The sequence below is a fragment of the Pseudorca crassidens genome, chromosome 1 (genome assembly GCF_039906515.1).
Source record: "Pseudorca crassidens isolate mPseCra1 chromosome 1, mPseCra1.hap1, whole genome shotgun sequence".
In the NCBI taxonomy this organism is placed as follows: domain Eukaryota; kingdom Metazoa; phylum Chordata; class Mammalia; order Artiodactyla; family Delphinidae; genus Pseudorca; species Pseudorca crassidens.
Genome location: NC_090296.1, coordinates 38,034,504 through 38,049,875, shown reverse-complemented (window position 1 = coordinate 38,049,875; position 15,372 = coordinate 38,034,504). Strand labels below are relative to the sequence as shown.

At 40.8% G+C, this 15,372-nt stretch overlaps 1 protein-coding gene across 2 annotated transcripts in view; it reads left to right on the top strand.

The window, feature by feature from the left end:
* SYNE2 (spectrin repeat containing nuclear envelope protein 2) overlaps positions 1–15,372 on the top strand; it is a 307,891-nt gene that overhangs the window by 209,795 nt on the left and 82,724 nt on the right. Inside the window, exons 1-12 of one of the 2 annotated variants that reach the window (XM_067733724.1) lie at positions 2,653–2,891; positions 3,337–3,519; positions 4,554–4,682; positions 5,252–5,373; positions 5,526–5,667; positions 7,482–7,613; positions 8,559–8,711; positions 8,837–9,046; positions 10,799–10,900; positions 12,259–12,378; positions 12,570–12,770; positions 14,127–14,300. In XM_067733724.1, coding sequence (XP_067589825.1) covers positions 3,340–3,519; positions 4,554–4,682; positions 5,252–5,373; positions 5,526–5,667; positions 7,482–7,613; positions 8,559–8,711; positions 8,837–9,046; positions 10,799–10,900; positions 12,259–12,378; positions 12,570–12,770; positions 14,127–14,300 — 1,665 coding nt within the window. In that variant the 5' untranslated portion in view covers positions 2,653–2,891; positions 3,337–3,339. Of the gene's footprint in view, positions 1–2,652; positions 2,892–3,336; positions 3,520–4,553; positions 4,683–5,251; positions 5,374–5,525; positions 5,668–7,481; positions 7,614–8,558; positions 8,712–8,836; positions 9,047–10,798; positions 10,901–12,258; positions 12,379–12,569; positions 12,771–14,126; positions 14,301–15,372 lie in introns of those variants that run through there. The other variant, XM_067733714.1, reaches the window with a different exon arrangement.

The window sequence follows — 15,372 nt, the reverse complement described above, 5'->3', positions numbered from 1 at the left end:
GTAAGCCTAATGGGTCTGAGCTCGTGGTCTGCCTCTTCGCCAATCACCTTCTAAGACTGGGTGAGTTTCTTTTAAAGCGACAGTGTGATTCTTCCTGTTACTCTGACCCCTATGTTTATCTTGGCCTCAACTTTTTGTTCTCAGGATAGTTCTTTGAAATGATTTACGTAAGCAGAGTATTTGGGGAGATAGTAGTGGGTAAGATCTCAGAATCTAGAGTTCAGATCCAGTCATTAACTGTGAACTGGTAGGAGTTAACTTCTCACCTCATTTTCCTCATAGAGTAGGTTATCTCCTAAGACTTTGTCAGGATTAAATGAGATAAATTATCTAAATCAGTGTCTGGTGTATGAAGTATATATAAAGTGCTCAATAAATACTAGTTTTATGCATAATATTAAATTCTTTGAATTTTCATTCATCAGAAATGAAAATGAATATCCTGATTTGCAGGATTGCAGATACAATATAAAAGGGCTTTGCTGCCGTGTTATTACAAATGCTCCTGCTCTTGCTGGGGAGGGGCAGGAATGTAAACTTCCTTGCCTGGGAGTCATTTTGAGTAACATTTGCTGGCATAGCCCAGAGGTTGGGATCTCTGTACCCCTTCAGGGAGGGGCGAGACTGACGACACTGCAGGAGCATAATTGAGCTTCACGCACGACAGCCCAGCCCAGCCCAGCCCAGCCCAGTCCAGCCGAGGCGCCTCCCCTAAAGGCACTTAAGACCTGCCTTGGCCAGATTGGCTCGCTTGCCCTGGTCCCAGGGACAAGGACTTCCTCTCAGAGTAACCCAAGTCACTGGCCAGCCCACAGGGAGCTCTACCCACTATATCCCGTTATGGGGTTGGGGAAGACCCACCTTGGCCCGAGGCCGGCACTCCTCCCCTTTTTCCATTCAGACTCACAGTCTTTACAACATCCGGTGCCTGTCCAGTGGGACCCAGGTAAGCAAGCTGGACTTCCTTCCTTGGGCAGCTCAGCACTTCTCACCCCAAAAGTCAGCTCCGAGGGCGGATTCACTCAAATGCTGGCACTACTGCATGATCTAGCTGATGAGGTGCTTGAGAGTCTGGAGAAGACAGAGTAATTCAGCACAGAGCAGTGCTACTCTAATCTGAACCTGCAGTATTCCAGATGTTGAGACCTAGCCACTTAAGGCCATTCAGAAGCCATCTGCCAATTGATTGTCCTGCTGACTGGGTAGACCCCCAGAGCCAATTCCTTAATCATTACCAAAATCTGGTCCTTGGGCCACTTGTAGTGAGTTCAAGGATGTGAGAGCTGCTCAAGGAAAAAACAGGACCGCAAGGTGGCAGTAGCTCGCAATGAGCTTTATTTGGTGGGACCAAATAAAGCGTTTTGGTGGGACCTGGAGGGACTGGAAAGTCTTGCATGGCAGGGGACCTTCCAGAGGCTTTGGCAAGGAGTGAGGGTGGGGCCACCACCCGGAAGGGAAGAGACGATGGAACTCCCAGAAGATGGGCAGTCCAGAGGGGCTCGTGTCTAGGTGATGCCAGAGAGCTCTGAAGGATAGCAGAGGCTGGGGTCTTTAGAGCACCAAAGTTTGTCTTAACCATGGCTAACAGATGTGGGGGTCCAGTTTTGAGTCTGACACTAGTGAAATGTGAGCTGATATTTCTGCTGTGAAGAAATGAACAACATGTGGGTCAATATACAGGGGCCAACTTTGGCTTATTTATATAACACCACGACACATACAGTTTAACTTTGAAACATATAAAAAGCCTTACAGTGGTCTGTAAAAACACTGAATTGCCAGAGGGAAAATGTCCAAAGGACAGGAGCAAACAGATCGGTCAAGAAAAAATTATATTCGGTAATTTAATATTTGAGAAGAATGTTTAGCCTTGATTGTTAAAGACTTGTGAATCAAAACAGCTGTTGTTTTGTTCCTACATTACCTTGACAAAAATTATACCATCCTGGAAAACTCTGGAGAAATAGATCCACTAATGTCTGTCTGATTGGTTCAATGTTTTGGGGAGTCAGCTGTCAGCAGATAAGATGTCCATCTTCTTTGACCTAATAATCCCGTTACTTTAAATTTACCCTCTGAAAATAACCCAAAAGGAGAAGAATATTTATGGCTGCATTGATTACAGAAGTGAAGCCCTGGAAGCAGTTGAAAGGCTTAACAATAGGGAGATTAAGAGAATTATAGAGTATTGACTTGTGGCTATTAAAATAGGAATCATGAAGTATATGTATGTAGACACATGAAAATGTATACATAAAATAGCTAAATGGAGAAAAAGAGTGCAGAATTATAGTATACTTTGTTTATAGCCACTTTAAAATCTATTTGTTATGTGAAAATTTGTTTTAAGAATAGAGTTCTTCCTTAAGTTTCTCTCAAAGAACTGAACTTGTTCATAGTCACACACTATTTTAGCCCAAGCATTCACAGTGCCGGCATGTAAGGCTGAATGCTGCTGCTACACTCGTGTGCCCAGCCAGTTGACATGACTTTTGGGGCTCCTGAGCCCCAGGAGAGGGCAAACTTGATCTGTTCGGAGGAAAACAATGATGGTGACTTACTGGGAAACTTACTTCATCCTCCTGATTTATTTTTAGATCCGGGTGTAAGTTGGCCAGTTGTATCAATGACTAAGTGTTTTAGGTTCTAAATTATGTCTTCTGTAGTCGTCTTCTGATATTTGGGAAGCTTATTTGGCTTGAGAAAGCGAAGGAAAAGAGCAAAGGAAAGAATTTTCAAAGAATTCTTTTTTTATTACTACTCAGCACTTGGATTGCAATAGAAAAAGGTTAGGAAGGTGGGGAAAAAAATAATAGTTGGCACAGACTACGTATCAAGCCCTGGCCAAAGTATGTGGATTTAACTCTAGCTTCTCAAAGTGACCTCAGGAGGTAAGTTCTGTTATTATCCCCATTTTGCAGATGACTAGAGGCACAACCATACAGTATAAGGTGCCCAAATTTTCCCAGCTACGAAGTGGCAGGGCTGAGATCTGAACCCAGGCAGTCTAGTTCCTGTGTCTGTGGTCTTAACCACTGTGCTCTAATGGATATATTAAGCTCTGTTTTCTAAGGTGAATGTAGAATCACTTGTTTTAGATTATTTTACAACCAATTTATTTATTTACAACCGATTTGGAGTTGGTTTGGTTGTACCCTTATGGATAAGCACAGGAATTATGTGGAAGTTGTTTTTCTTTCCCCAGGGTCCCTTCCAACTTGTGTTTCTAGGACTTTATATATACACTTAGGTAGAGAGAGTGAATCTAACTTATTTTAGACTGTAACATTTGCTTAGGACCAAACCTATGATTAATTAAATGATTTTATTTCCTAGGCTATGCTAACAGAGATTGAGCACAAGGTTGCCTCTCTGTTAGAGAATTGCAAAGATCAGGGCCTGGGAGACAGTGGAGCCACTCAACAGGAGGCTGAAGCACTTTCCTTGAAACTAAAAACTGTGAAGTGCAATTTGGAAAAAGTCCAGATGATGCTGCAGGAGAAATACAGCGAGAACCAGGTAAAATATGACTGTGTATAAACATGTACGTAGATACATGCATATGGTCGATCCATCAGCAAAGAGCTGTGGGTGGAAGTAAGGAAACAACTACAGAGGAATTACAGTAAGTGAGGAAGAATTATGCCTCTTAAAACTGTAAGGCTTGGTTACACTGGCTTTTGTCATTGGTTTCATTTCGCTGTGTAGTTTTCCCATCTAGGTTGTCTTTAGTGATGGTGTTGGTTTGGTTAGAGTTGGTTTGACTGGGTTGATTGTTCTTGCTGATAATGAGCTCTCTGTAAGCCTTCTTCATAAAAGAAGGATATATTTTAAAGGAATTGTGTGACTCTGATTGACTGGAAAAATGAAGCCTTTATAGATAAGATTAAAATTTGACAACCAGAAACACAAAAACCTGTTTCCAGGGTACTTTTTGTTATTCATTTATAAATATTCACATATACTGATGAAAGTATCATACAGCTAAAGTGTGCTGTGACTTTTAAAAGCATTCTGTGTATATAAATGCAAATGTTCATCTTGTGAGTAGGATCTTACTATGTAAGATTTGCATCCATACTTATGAGTTGGTGGTTTCTACTTAAGAGGACTTACATTCACAGAAATAAGATTGGCTCCAAATACACAGGCTGTATGGATCCCCTTTTATCCTAATATGTTCTCTCTCTTTTAAAGCAACTACTTACGTTTTAGACATAGGGGAAATTTGAGTTCATAAGCATAATACCATGTCTGTTTTTTATATCCATTTCACTTTGTCCTCAGTAAAAAAGTGCAATAGATTTCCTAGCTTTTAGTAACTCATTGGATGAGTTAAGTTGAGGAATGATAAAACGACCACTTCATCAAACATAGTGGTTTTTGAAGTCGTTATGAAATAAGTACATTAAATCGTAGTGTATAATTATTTTAATTAACAAAATACAGTCATTTACTTCACATAAAACTTTTCCATTGTGTAGTCGCATTATTAGAATTGAAATAGGTCACCATTTTAAATAAATAGTCTGCCATCATAAAATGTTTTGCAGCATTCTACCATGCTAAAGAAATCTTCCGAGCATCAGAAAGTTCTCCAACCAGATAACCTTTCTGAATTTGAATCTGTTGTAACTGAAAGGCCACAGTTTAGCAGACAAAAAGATTTCCAGCAGCAACAGGTAATTTCAGCCCCGAACAGTTATAAAGATAAGAATAAAGCTTTCTGTATGGAATTTCCCATTGAACTAAATACTGAAAGGCCATTGGAGTGTTTTCTTACGTGACTGAATAGAAAGTGTGATGTGTGAGTGTTCCTGTGTGTGCAGCAGCTCTGAGTTTTGAGCGTTTACTGCAGTAGCTGCTTTGCTTTCATCTGCTGCCGTTGGGGATACCGGAACTTGGCTGCCTTATTAACTTGCGTCTTATATCAAACTAAGCAAATATCTTCAGGGTGAACTTACCTCTGTAACTGCAACACTTCTTTCCCTATTGTTTCAAAATGTGTTAGTATATTTTTGGTGGTTTTCCATGTGTGTAGCATATATTTAACAATACTTGGTCATTGTGTGAATATTTTAAATAAGTTTTTGAAAAATAAAAGTTAACAAGAACAAGCAAGAAAGAAAGAGTAATAGTAAATAATGATTTAGGAAGTGATTCCAAATCAGCTGATCTCAACAGAAGAAACCCTTGGGTACTAACTGAAAACCTTGATTGATTGGACTATTTGAATCTTATTCAATTATAGGTTCTGGAGTTAAAACCAATGGAACAGAAAGATTTAATCAAATTCATAGAATTTAATGCTAACAAAATATGGCCTCAGTATCGCCAACATGATAAAGATACAACTCAGACATCATCTGTGAGGTAAAATATTTTTAAAGAATCGAACGTTCGGTAGTATTGTGGTTGGGAGAGTTAACAGTGTTTCTTTTAATATCACTTATAAAACATTGTCTGAATGTAATAAAATTTTTGTATGTTGATTAGTCTTTTCACCTTTTGTTTTCCCTTAAAAGCAGTAAGGCATCTAGCCCTGAAAATGATGGTCCAGACTTGATCTTGTCAACCCAGGGCCAAAGTGGAGATAAATGGCAATATTTACATCATGAACTTTCATCAAAAATTCGGCTCCCTCTACCTCAGCTTGTGCAGCCCCAGGTCAGTGTGTATGTGCACACAGTGTAAATAAGTGTGTTTACCTTTGAAAATCCAACGAGCATTCATTAAACACACGTGTATGTTCTGCATTATTTTCAAAAAGCAGTTTATTTATTTTCAGAAGGCAAAGATGCCAGGTGGATTTTCTTACTTAGCTGTCCTCTTTTCATCTTCCTGGAAATCTGCATTAAGTGCTTCCCTTTTGTGCTCCTATAGCATGCTGGGCTTCCCTGATCATAGCTCTTACTATACTATACACCTGCGTATTTGTCTGTATTCCCCATTAGATGGTATGAGAAGAAAGACCATGTCTGCCTGATTCACATTTGAGTGCCTGGCACAGTAGTAACTGGAACATCAAAAAATCTTGGTTACTATATGTTGAATGAATAAAGGAATGAATAATATGTGTAAAAAAATACTTTGAAAATGATACGTTGCTATATGAGTGTCATTCATTCATCAAAATATTATTTGGGGGCTTCCCTGGCGGCACGGTGGTTGAGAATCTGCCTGCCAATGCAGGGGACACGGGTTTGAGCCCTGGTCTGGGAAGATCCCACATGCCGTGGAGCAACTAGGCCCGTGAGCCACAACTACTGAGCCTGCGCGTCTGGAGCCTGTGCTTCTCAACAACAGAGGCCGCAATAGTGAGAGGCCCACACACCGCGATGAAGAGTGGCCCCCCCTTGCCACAACTAGAGAAAGCCCTTGCACAGAAATGAAGACCCAACACAGCCATAAATAAATAAATAAAAGCTAAGCATTAAAAAAAAAAAAAAAATATATATATATATATATATATATATATTATTTGGCATCTGCAGTGTGCTGGCCCCTATGCCAATGGTACCTGTCTATAGGTATTCTCACCAGCACACCTTATCACACCTGATTATTGCGATTACAAGGGTTTATTCATACTGTGCCAGCTACTGATGGATGTCTCTCTAAACAGGGAGCCCATGAGCAGAATAGCACCGTGGTTCCCAGCAATCAAGCTTCTGCCTTTAACTTTGCACTCAAACTGCCGGGGCACAGGTTTTCAATGGTTTCCCAATTCCCCAATCTGGTGGGAACTTTTCTGTTCTCTTCTACTCTACCAAGAACCTTATTTGACCAATTAAAGTTGAATCAAATTCATTGGTAGGATTTTAGTCTTGGTTTCTCCTTGTCATATACACTATAACATGTAATATATCATTCTTTTTCCAGCAATAGAATAACATCCCTTGTTCTCCACCCTTCCACCCAGCAGAGTCATCTACCATCCCATCCTGTTCCTTTATATATGTTAGTTTTCCAGTTTGGGAAAGAAGTGAACTCTGAATCATTCTCCCTTCTGAAGTCACAGCTCATTTTCAGTACTTATTTAGCTTTTCAATAACAAATCAAGATGCAAATCTGTCCCTGGAGGTGACTGTATTCTATTGTAAGAGTTGGCTGTATGCCAGGAGTCTACCAATAAATGGGAAAAGAAACAACTAACCTTGGAACACAGATAGATAGCATCCCTACAAATTGAAAGATTAGTGGTTTTATTCTATTTTTCAAATTATACTTTGTTTCCCCTCGTTTTGTTATCTAAATGGACCCTCAAGTGTCTGTGTAAAGCCTGTCATGACTTTTCAAAGCTGTCCAAAATATTTAAATTTTAATTTAATTATTTTTTTCTTATAAATGACAAGATAGACAAAAAACACTTTCCAAGAAGGTAAACTCGGAAGATAGCATGTTCAGGCATTTTTGATGTTTTACGTTAACATTCACAGGATCTCAAACTGTTTGTAATAGGGTTTCCCTTTTTCAAATAGGTTGCCACAAATATGAGTGTTCTACCCAGTGTGAGTATATATAACTTTAGATACCCAACAACTGAAGAACTGAAAACTTATACCACCCAACTTGAAGACCTCCGTCAAGAAGCAAATAATCTTCAGACACAGGTAGCAGCTGCATGTTATATAATTTCCTCGTTGTAATAACAAAAATGAGGGGAAATGTGATATTGTAAATTGGCCGTAATTTTCTTTACTGAACAAATAATAGGACACATAATGGAATGAGTCCTAGAATTGCAAATAGGATTTATCTCTCTTACTGACTCTGGTAAATTTGGTATTGGTTGCGTAGAATACCATGTGCGTAGGCTTCTCAACCTGAGTCCAGGATTGGCAGGAACAAGGATCTTGATTGATCAGTACTGTCTGCAGTGGGGCTCTGGGATTGCAAGGGTGAGAAGGGAGGGAGGGAGTAGCTGCAAGGTTTCCAACCTTGAGTAGGCTTAACACTGAGGCGGTGTGCGGGATAGCTTAGGTACCCATCAAAGAACAGGGCAGGAAACAACCCAAATTGGGGTAATCAGTAACTTCGGCAGGCTCCTAATTTACTTATAGTCACCAGGCTGTACCATGCCGTACCAATCCTACCTTTAAGATGTTCTACCTTTTTCTAATGAATCCTTCAAGTTTCTTGACTTCTTTTCCTTCTCCAGGCCATACTTGATTTCATTACCCCACTTTCTCCTATGTTAAAATATGGGAGGCGGAGAACAGTGGGAAGAGGGATAGCGTGATTTATCTGGGACCACGCTTCCACCTGGATGGCCCCACTAAAGAAGTCCTTCATCTTTTGATTTACCTTTTAATTCCATTCAGTAGTCAACTCACTACCTAACACTGAGTTTCTTAAACTTGTTTCTCTCAGAGTTAACATCTTAACTTTATTTATTTATTCTGCTACCTAGTTCACAATGCATTTGAAATGACTAATCATAAAAAAAAAAAGCATAACATAAATTGTAAACTATAATGGAAACCAGGGAAAATGTAGGCTTAGGAAGGCGAGGAATCTTAGTGATTTTTATTTTTCCTTTTCTCCTCTCGATTTAGGAAAACGTGTCAGAAGAAACATATGCAAATTTGGATAAGAAATTACTTGAACTCTTTCTGACCCTCAGTCAGTGCCTGGGCAGTGTGGAGGAGATGCTGCAGACCCCTTGGCTCCTGAGAGGGGATGTCGGTGCCCAGCAGGTGCACTACGAGGTAGGGAAGCGTCCATCAAGCCCATGTGTTGGCCATTACCACAGGCGGCCCACTAGTTAACTAGAGCTGAAACCTCTCAAGGTCAGACCTTGTTCACAGTGGCTTTCTTCCTCTCCACTTTGCAGGCTCTGGCTCTTGAGTTGAAAAAACTTTGCTTAGCTATGAGTGACAAGAAGAATGATATTTCAAAAGCCATGACTTGGCCTGGCAAGAACGCCAGCCTGTTCCTTGACTGTTTTGATAACCTCCAAATCTACCTGGAGCACATCCAGGCTACAACTGCCTCTAGGAGCAAGTCCCTGAAAGCTGGCCTCGACTATAACCGCAGTTATCAGGTATGGGTCTGTGCACTTGGCTGCTTTGACACTGTTTTAGGTCGTAGCATGGACCTCTAATTTCCATTCATTCCTATTCCTGGCAGCATTCATGAGTGGGAATTGCTAAGGACAGCGATGACACTCTTTCTATGAAGGTCTTTAAGTTAGTTCAGCTGCTCATGGTGGGAGACCATTTGAAAGTGAGGTCCTTTCCAAACTCTCGGGTATGAATTTGTTAGGTTGAGCTAAAGTAATGTTTCTTTCCTGTGTTACATTCAGCCACTTAAAGAGCGTCACCTGGCAGGATTTCTAGGTAAGGGGAGCCATTACAGTTTTTGAGCAAAGGAATGACAGTCCACGTACATTTCCGGCAGATCCATCTGGCAGTTGTCTAATGGGGATTAGAGCAGAGACTTGAGGCAGGTGGACTAGTTAGGAAGCTACTAAAAACTATCTAATGAGAGAGAAAAGAAACAGAACATCACTTAGGAAAGAGTCTTGCCCATAAAATCAAACCTGAATCTGATCAAGCCTCGAGGATCCAAGTGAAATAGACACAAGGGAGGAACATGTTGAGCGGCACCAAGGGAACGCAGTCAGCCAGGCCCAGGCAGTGGCAAGCTGTATAGAATGTGTGTGTATGCGCTTTTCTCCACAACCAGCCCGCCACCCCAACACCAAAAAATCCAAAAAACCAAAAAAAGAGAGAGATGGGCAGGGGGGCTGCAGATGACAAGGGACTTAAGACACTTGTTAATCCATTACAGCCTATTGGACCTCATTTAGATCCCGGTTCCAACAAGCCAAAAGGAAAAAGTATAGGCAATTAGAGAAATGTGAACCCTGCCTCGATAGTTAATAATACTAAGGAATTATTATTGATTTGTAGTATTTGTGTGTGTGTGTGTGTGGTACGCGGGCCTCTCACTGTTGTGGCCTCTCCCGTTGCGGAGCACAGGCTCCGGACGCACAGGTTCAGCGGCCATGGCTCACGGGCCCAGCTGCTCCGCGGCATGTGGGATCTTCCCGGATCGGGGCACGAACCCGTATCCCCTGCATTGGCAGGCGGATTCGCAACCACTGTGCTACCAGGGAAGCCCGATTTGTAGTATTTTTAAAGGGAGGAATCTTTATCTTTTAGGAAATACATACTGAAAACATATACTAGTGAAATAATATGGTATCTGGGATTTACTTCCAAATAATCTGAGGGAAGGAAGGTTAGGTACAGTCAAGAAAGCTCAGGAGACGGGCTTCCCTGGTGGCGCAGTGGTTGAGAATCTGCCTGTTAATGCAGGGGACACGGGTTTGAGCCCTGGTCTGGGAGGATCCCACATGCTGCGGAGCAACTAGGCCCGTGAGCCACAACTACTGAGTCTGCGCGTCTGGAGCCTGTGCTCCGCAACAAGAGAGGCCTCGATAGTGAGAGGCCCACGCACTGCGATGAAGAGTGGCCCCCACTTGCCACAACTAGAGAAAGCCCTTGCACAGAAACGAAGACCCAACAAGCCATAAATAAAATAATTAATTAATTTTTAAAAAAAAAACAAAAAAAGAAAGCTCAGGGGAGGGTGCAGAAGAGAGACGACCAGGCCCAAGTCAGTAATTGTTAAAGCTGGATGGATGTTGGTAATGCAGGGGTTCCTCCTATTTTGGCATATGTTTGAAATTTCTTATAGCACAGAAACTGAAGGACAACTGAATCTTTAAAAAGGTACTGAAGGCCTAAGTGAGATTCTCACTGTTTCCTGCATTTATCTTTTTATACAGAATGAAATAAAGCGATTATATGATCAACTTATTAAGAATAAAACATCTTTACAACAATCTCTGAATGAAATTAGTGGCCAGAGTATTGATGAACAGCTTCAGGTAATCAAGTCAAAATAATTCAAACTGACTTAACCTTGAACCAGAGAGTCTTGTGTATAAGCTGTGTTTCTGAATCACTTCCCGAAATGTAAGTTTGTTTAGTGTTGGGAAGGGTATTGAGAAATGAAACCCTCACCCTCTTTGTAGGAGTGCCAATTAGTCCAGCATCTAGGGATCATTTGGCTACATATCAAAACTTTAAGCCTAAATGCTCTTGCATACAGCAGCCCTTTCACTCCATTTATCCAGGAAGTATTAATTGAGGACCTACTATGTTCAGGCACTTCTCTAGGTACTGGACTTGCACTTATCCTAAAGAAAAAGGCAAGTGCATAAAGATAAATATATTCATGAATATTCAAGGATGGACCTAGCTGCACTGCTTGCATTAAAGACTCTAAATAGCCCAAAAGTCCGTTAAGAGCAGACTGTTGCTAAAGCAGTGAGCAGCCTTACGATGGCATATTATATGTCTGTTTAAAAGGCTCCAGATACGTTTGTACTGATGTGAAGAGATGCTGAGGAGCTTGTAAGGGAGGAATGCAAATTGCAGAACACAATGAGGTGTGCAATCTATTGTGTTTCAGGATGTGCACTATACCTCTACTCAGTACATGCTTTGAACACATTAGGAACAAACTGTCAACTGTGGATCTTTGGGGAGAATGGAGAGGATAGAGAAGTGGGACTTTCACTTTTCCCTTAATTCTTTTCTATACTGTTTAATTCTTTTTTTTTTTTTTTCGGTAGAACACAAGGGCCTTAGCCCCATTTATTTGCATAAGCCAGAGGTTTCTGCCACAGTAACAGTCTTAGATCGTGGGGAGCCCTTTCCCTCCAGCCTCGGCAGGGGCAGAGGGAGACAGACACACGAATACGTCTTTCAGATCCCTTTCTCTGAGGTCTGAAGAGACCATCTCCTCCTCTCCTGTTGCCTCTAAATGATTAGCTTTCTAAGTCTGCACCCCCCACCGCACACACAGTCTGCTATGGGTTAAGCACCAAATATCAAATCAAACCCATTAAACAGGTTGCTCTTTAACCACAGACACAAAGAAGAGTGTGATGCCACGAAGGAACTGGCCAGTCTGGGAACAAATGTACATGCTCCCTTCTTTCTGACCCGCGGAAGAGTCTGCTCCTTGAGCCTGACCTGGATGTTTCATCACAGGGAGACTGGGGAGGCTTCCAGGGAATAACTCGACTTTGGCCCTCTTCCACGGCTATAAGGATGTTGTTCCCACAGGGACCATCCAGATTCCAGCTCTGGAGAAAGACAAAATGTTTAATTCTTTTAAAATGAATATGTAGACGCCTTATTAAACGGTTTTACTCTTTTGTATCGTCTCTCGCTTTAGAAAGCAGATGCATACACAGTGGAGCTGCAGAACTCTGAGAGCCGAGTGGCAAAGCTAAGAGACGAAGGGGAAAGGCTTCATTTACCTTCTGTTCTACTCCAGGAGGTTTACAAATTAGAGGTATGTCTGAGCAGAGCACAGAACTATGAATTATAAAGAGTATTACTCTTATAATTTACTCTCCGTGAATTACTATGATTGTAAAGAGTAAGACTTTTTTCTTCTACCAAGGGAATTTAGATATGTTCTTCATTTGGGTTATTTTCATGGTTGGATGGAAAAGTCTGTGCACACCTGCTCTTTCTTTTCAGGATGTACTTGACAGAATGTGGGGAATCCTGAGAGCCAGGTACACAAAACTCAGCAGCCCTTTCATCACTGAGAGCCAGCAAGATGCTTTGTTGCAAGGCATGGCAGAACTGGTGAATATCGGAAAGGAAAATCTTGCTCATGACCACTTACAACAAACCAAAAGTAAAGTTGCCTTACAGGCTCAAATACACAATCACAAGGTAAGACACGTGGGTCAGATCACCTTTTCATAGACTTTAAGTTTTTCTGAGTGTGAACTAAGAGCATCCGTTTTCTTCCCTGGTGAAATTTACATCATTCCTTCATTCTTTTAACAAACATCTATTACAGTGCTCCCTGTGTACCAGGAACCCTGCTAAACTCGTAAGAATATGATTGTGAGTGAAAACAGACATAGTTCCTAATACTTACGGAGCTTTCAGTTGATTGAGAAGACATATTTGTCAAGGAGCCATTCAAACAAATTTAAAATTAAACTTGGCATACACACTTTAAGAACATTTAATAGAGGGAATTGAATTTGGGGGTTAGGAGAGGTTTTACTGAGAACCGAAATCAAAAGAAATATTTAAATTACGTAAATGTATGTCTAGCGTAATGCTACAATAAATCCTTTTGTTTTCCATTCATTTCATTAAACAAAACCTCATGATCATCAACAAGAGATATGCAGTAATTAAGTGCTGATAACAAAAATGTATAAGACAGGGTTCCTGCCTTCAATAAGCTGAAGTCTAGGCTTTAGATTAAGTAGACCTTAGTCTAAGAAAAATTCAGAGGTAAATATTGTATAAAGGATGGCGGGGAAGAGGAGAAAATATATTAACTGATATATACAATGTGTCAGACCTTATGATAGATGCTTTTATAAACGCTTGTATGTATCCTTTTCAAGGAACAAGAGAAGGGATTCACCTAATAAGAGGTCCCCCCCAAACAACTAGAGGGGGCAGCCGACTATAAATAGAGAGCCATGGGAAGGAAAGCCTTCCTCTTTAAAGGCCTTAAAGTGCTATTCTGGGAGCTTTCACCAACCAGAATCCCAATAGACCGCATCAGTGAATTCCCTTTAGTTAACTATTTTATTGTGTAGAAGTTAGAACCAGAGTTCAGGAACCTCTGGCTCTTGAATATGTGAGTTTCTTGGGCTCACACAACTATCCATCCAATTCATCATCTTGAAACTAATTAGCCACATCAGTGGCTTTACCACTTTTTGTAAAGTTGCTTAAAACTTGGAATAACTGACATAGGAAGATCTCACTGGAAATTTAAATTGACTCATTAATAATGTTTGCCCTTTAATTTGGACTATTTTGTGGAAAATATTACCTAGGGTAATTTTTCTTTGTGATTTGTTAAAATTCCATTCGTACTCAAAGACTATGGACACATAGGCAATTTTTATTTTGTTTTCTGGTGTGTTTGACTCTACATGGCTGTCCTGGGATTTTGGATTAAAAAGTAAATGACACTAGAACATGTTGAAGTAACGAATTTTAAGATTTTTCACAATGTAAAAATAAATAAATATTAAAATCTTCCTCACTTCACAGCTTTTTTTCCGGAAGCTTGTTGCTGACATGCTGTTGATCCAAACATACTCCAACAAAATGCTTCCTTCTGTATTGCAAAAGAAAGAGACAGTGTGGGCAGAACAAGTAAAGGAAGTTAAATTACTAGAAGAAAAGTCACACCAGTGTGGAATAAAGCTGCAAAGTTTATTGCAGGTATGTGGCTTTCATAAATTTTGTACTTAAGCCGGGAATTCTGGATTTTCAGCCATCACCTCTAGTTTTGAAAACAAGTATCTGGTTATTATTAAGCAATAGTTAAGTGGGAACCAGCAGTGAGGAATGTGGAATCCTGTTCCAGCTCTGACTGCTACTCCCGGAAAGAAATATTAGCTGAGATTTCTTATATGTTGGTTAGGGATGGCATAGCATCTTTCTACCTTCCAGGTTTGTGTACAAATAAACAGAATGGAAAGCACTTTGAGATCTTGAATGAGATCATCTGATGAAATAGTCAGCGGTTCAGAAATGGTGCATCCCGAAGAGGGCAAGCCCAGATGTTCTGTTGCTGAAGTAGATTCATGACAGTCCTGTCCCGAGTCAAAGAAAAAAATTAAGCTTACGTAAAGCTCTTTCTCAATTTTAAGGTTTATTTTCCCTTTAACTTCTTAAACACAGTGGATGTTAGCACATAAAGGAAATAAACAAAAAACAAAGAAATATTCAACTTTTTTTTTTTAATTTATTTTCTTTTTGACTGCATTGAGTCTTCGTTGCTGCACGTGGGCTTTCTCTAGTTTGGCGGCGAGCGGGGGCTACTCTTCGTTGCGGTGCGTGGGCTTCTCGTCGCAGTGGCTTCTCTTGTTGTGGAGCACGGGCTCTAGGCTCACAGGCTTCAGTAGTTGTGGCACGTGGGCTCAGTAGTTGTGGCTCACAGGCTCTAGAGCGCAGGCTCAGTAGTTGTGGCACACGGGCTTAGTTGCACCACAGCATGTGGGATCTTCCCAGACAAGGCATCAAACCCATGTCCCCTGCACTGGCAGGCAGATTCCTAACCACTGCACCACCAGGAAAGTTCCAGTATTCAACTTTTTAATGTGATAATAAGCTATGGTATTATTTTATGCTAATAAAATTAATTTTCTAGTTAGTGTGTCAAGTTGATATTTATAGTAATGGTTCATCGTATTTAAAAAAAAGACTCCATGAGGGACTTCCCTGGCAGTCCACTGGTTAAGACTCCATGCTTCTACTGCAGGGGCACAGGTTTACTCCCTGGTCAGGGAAC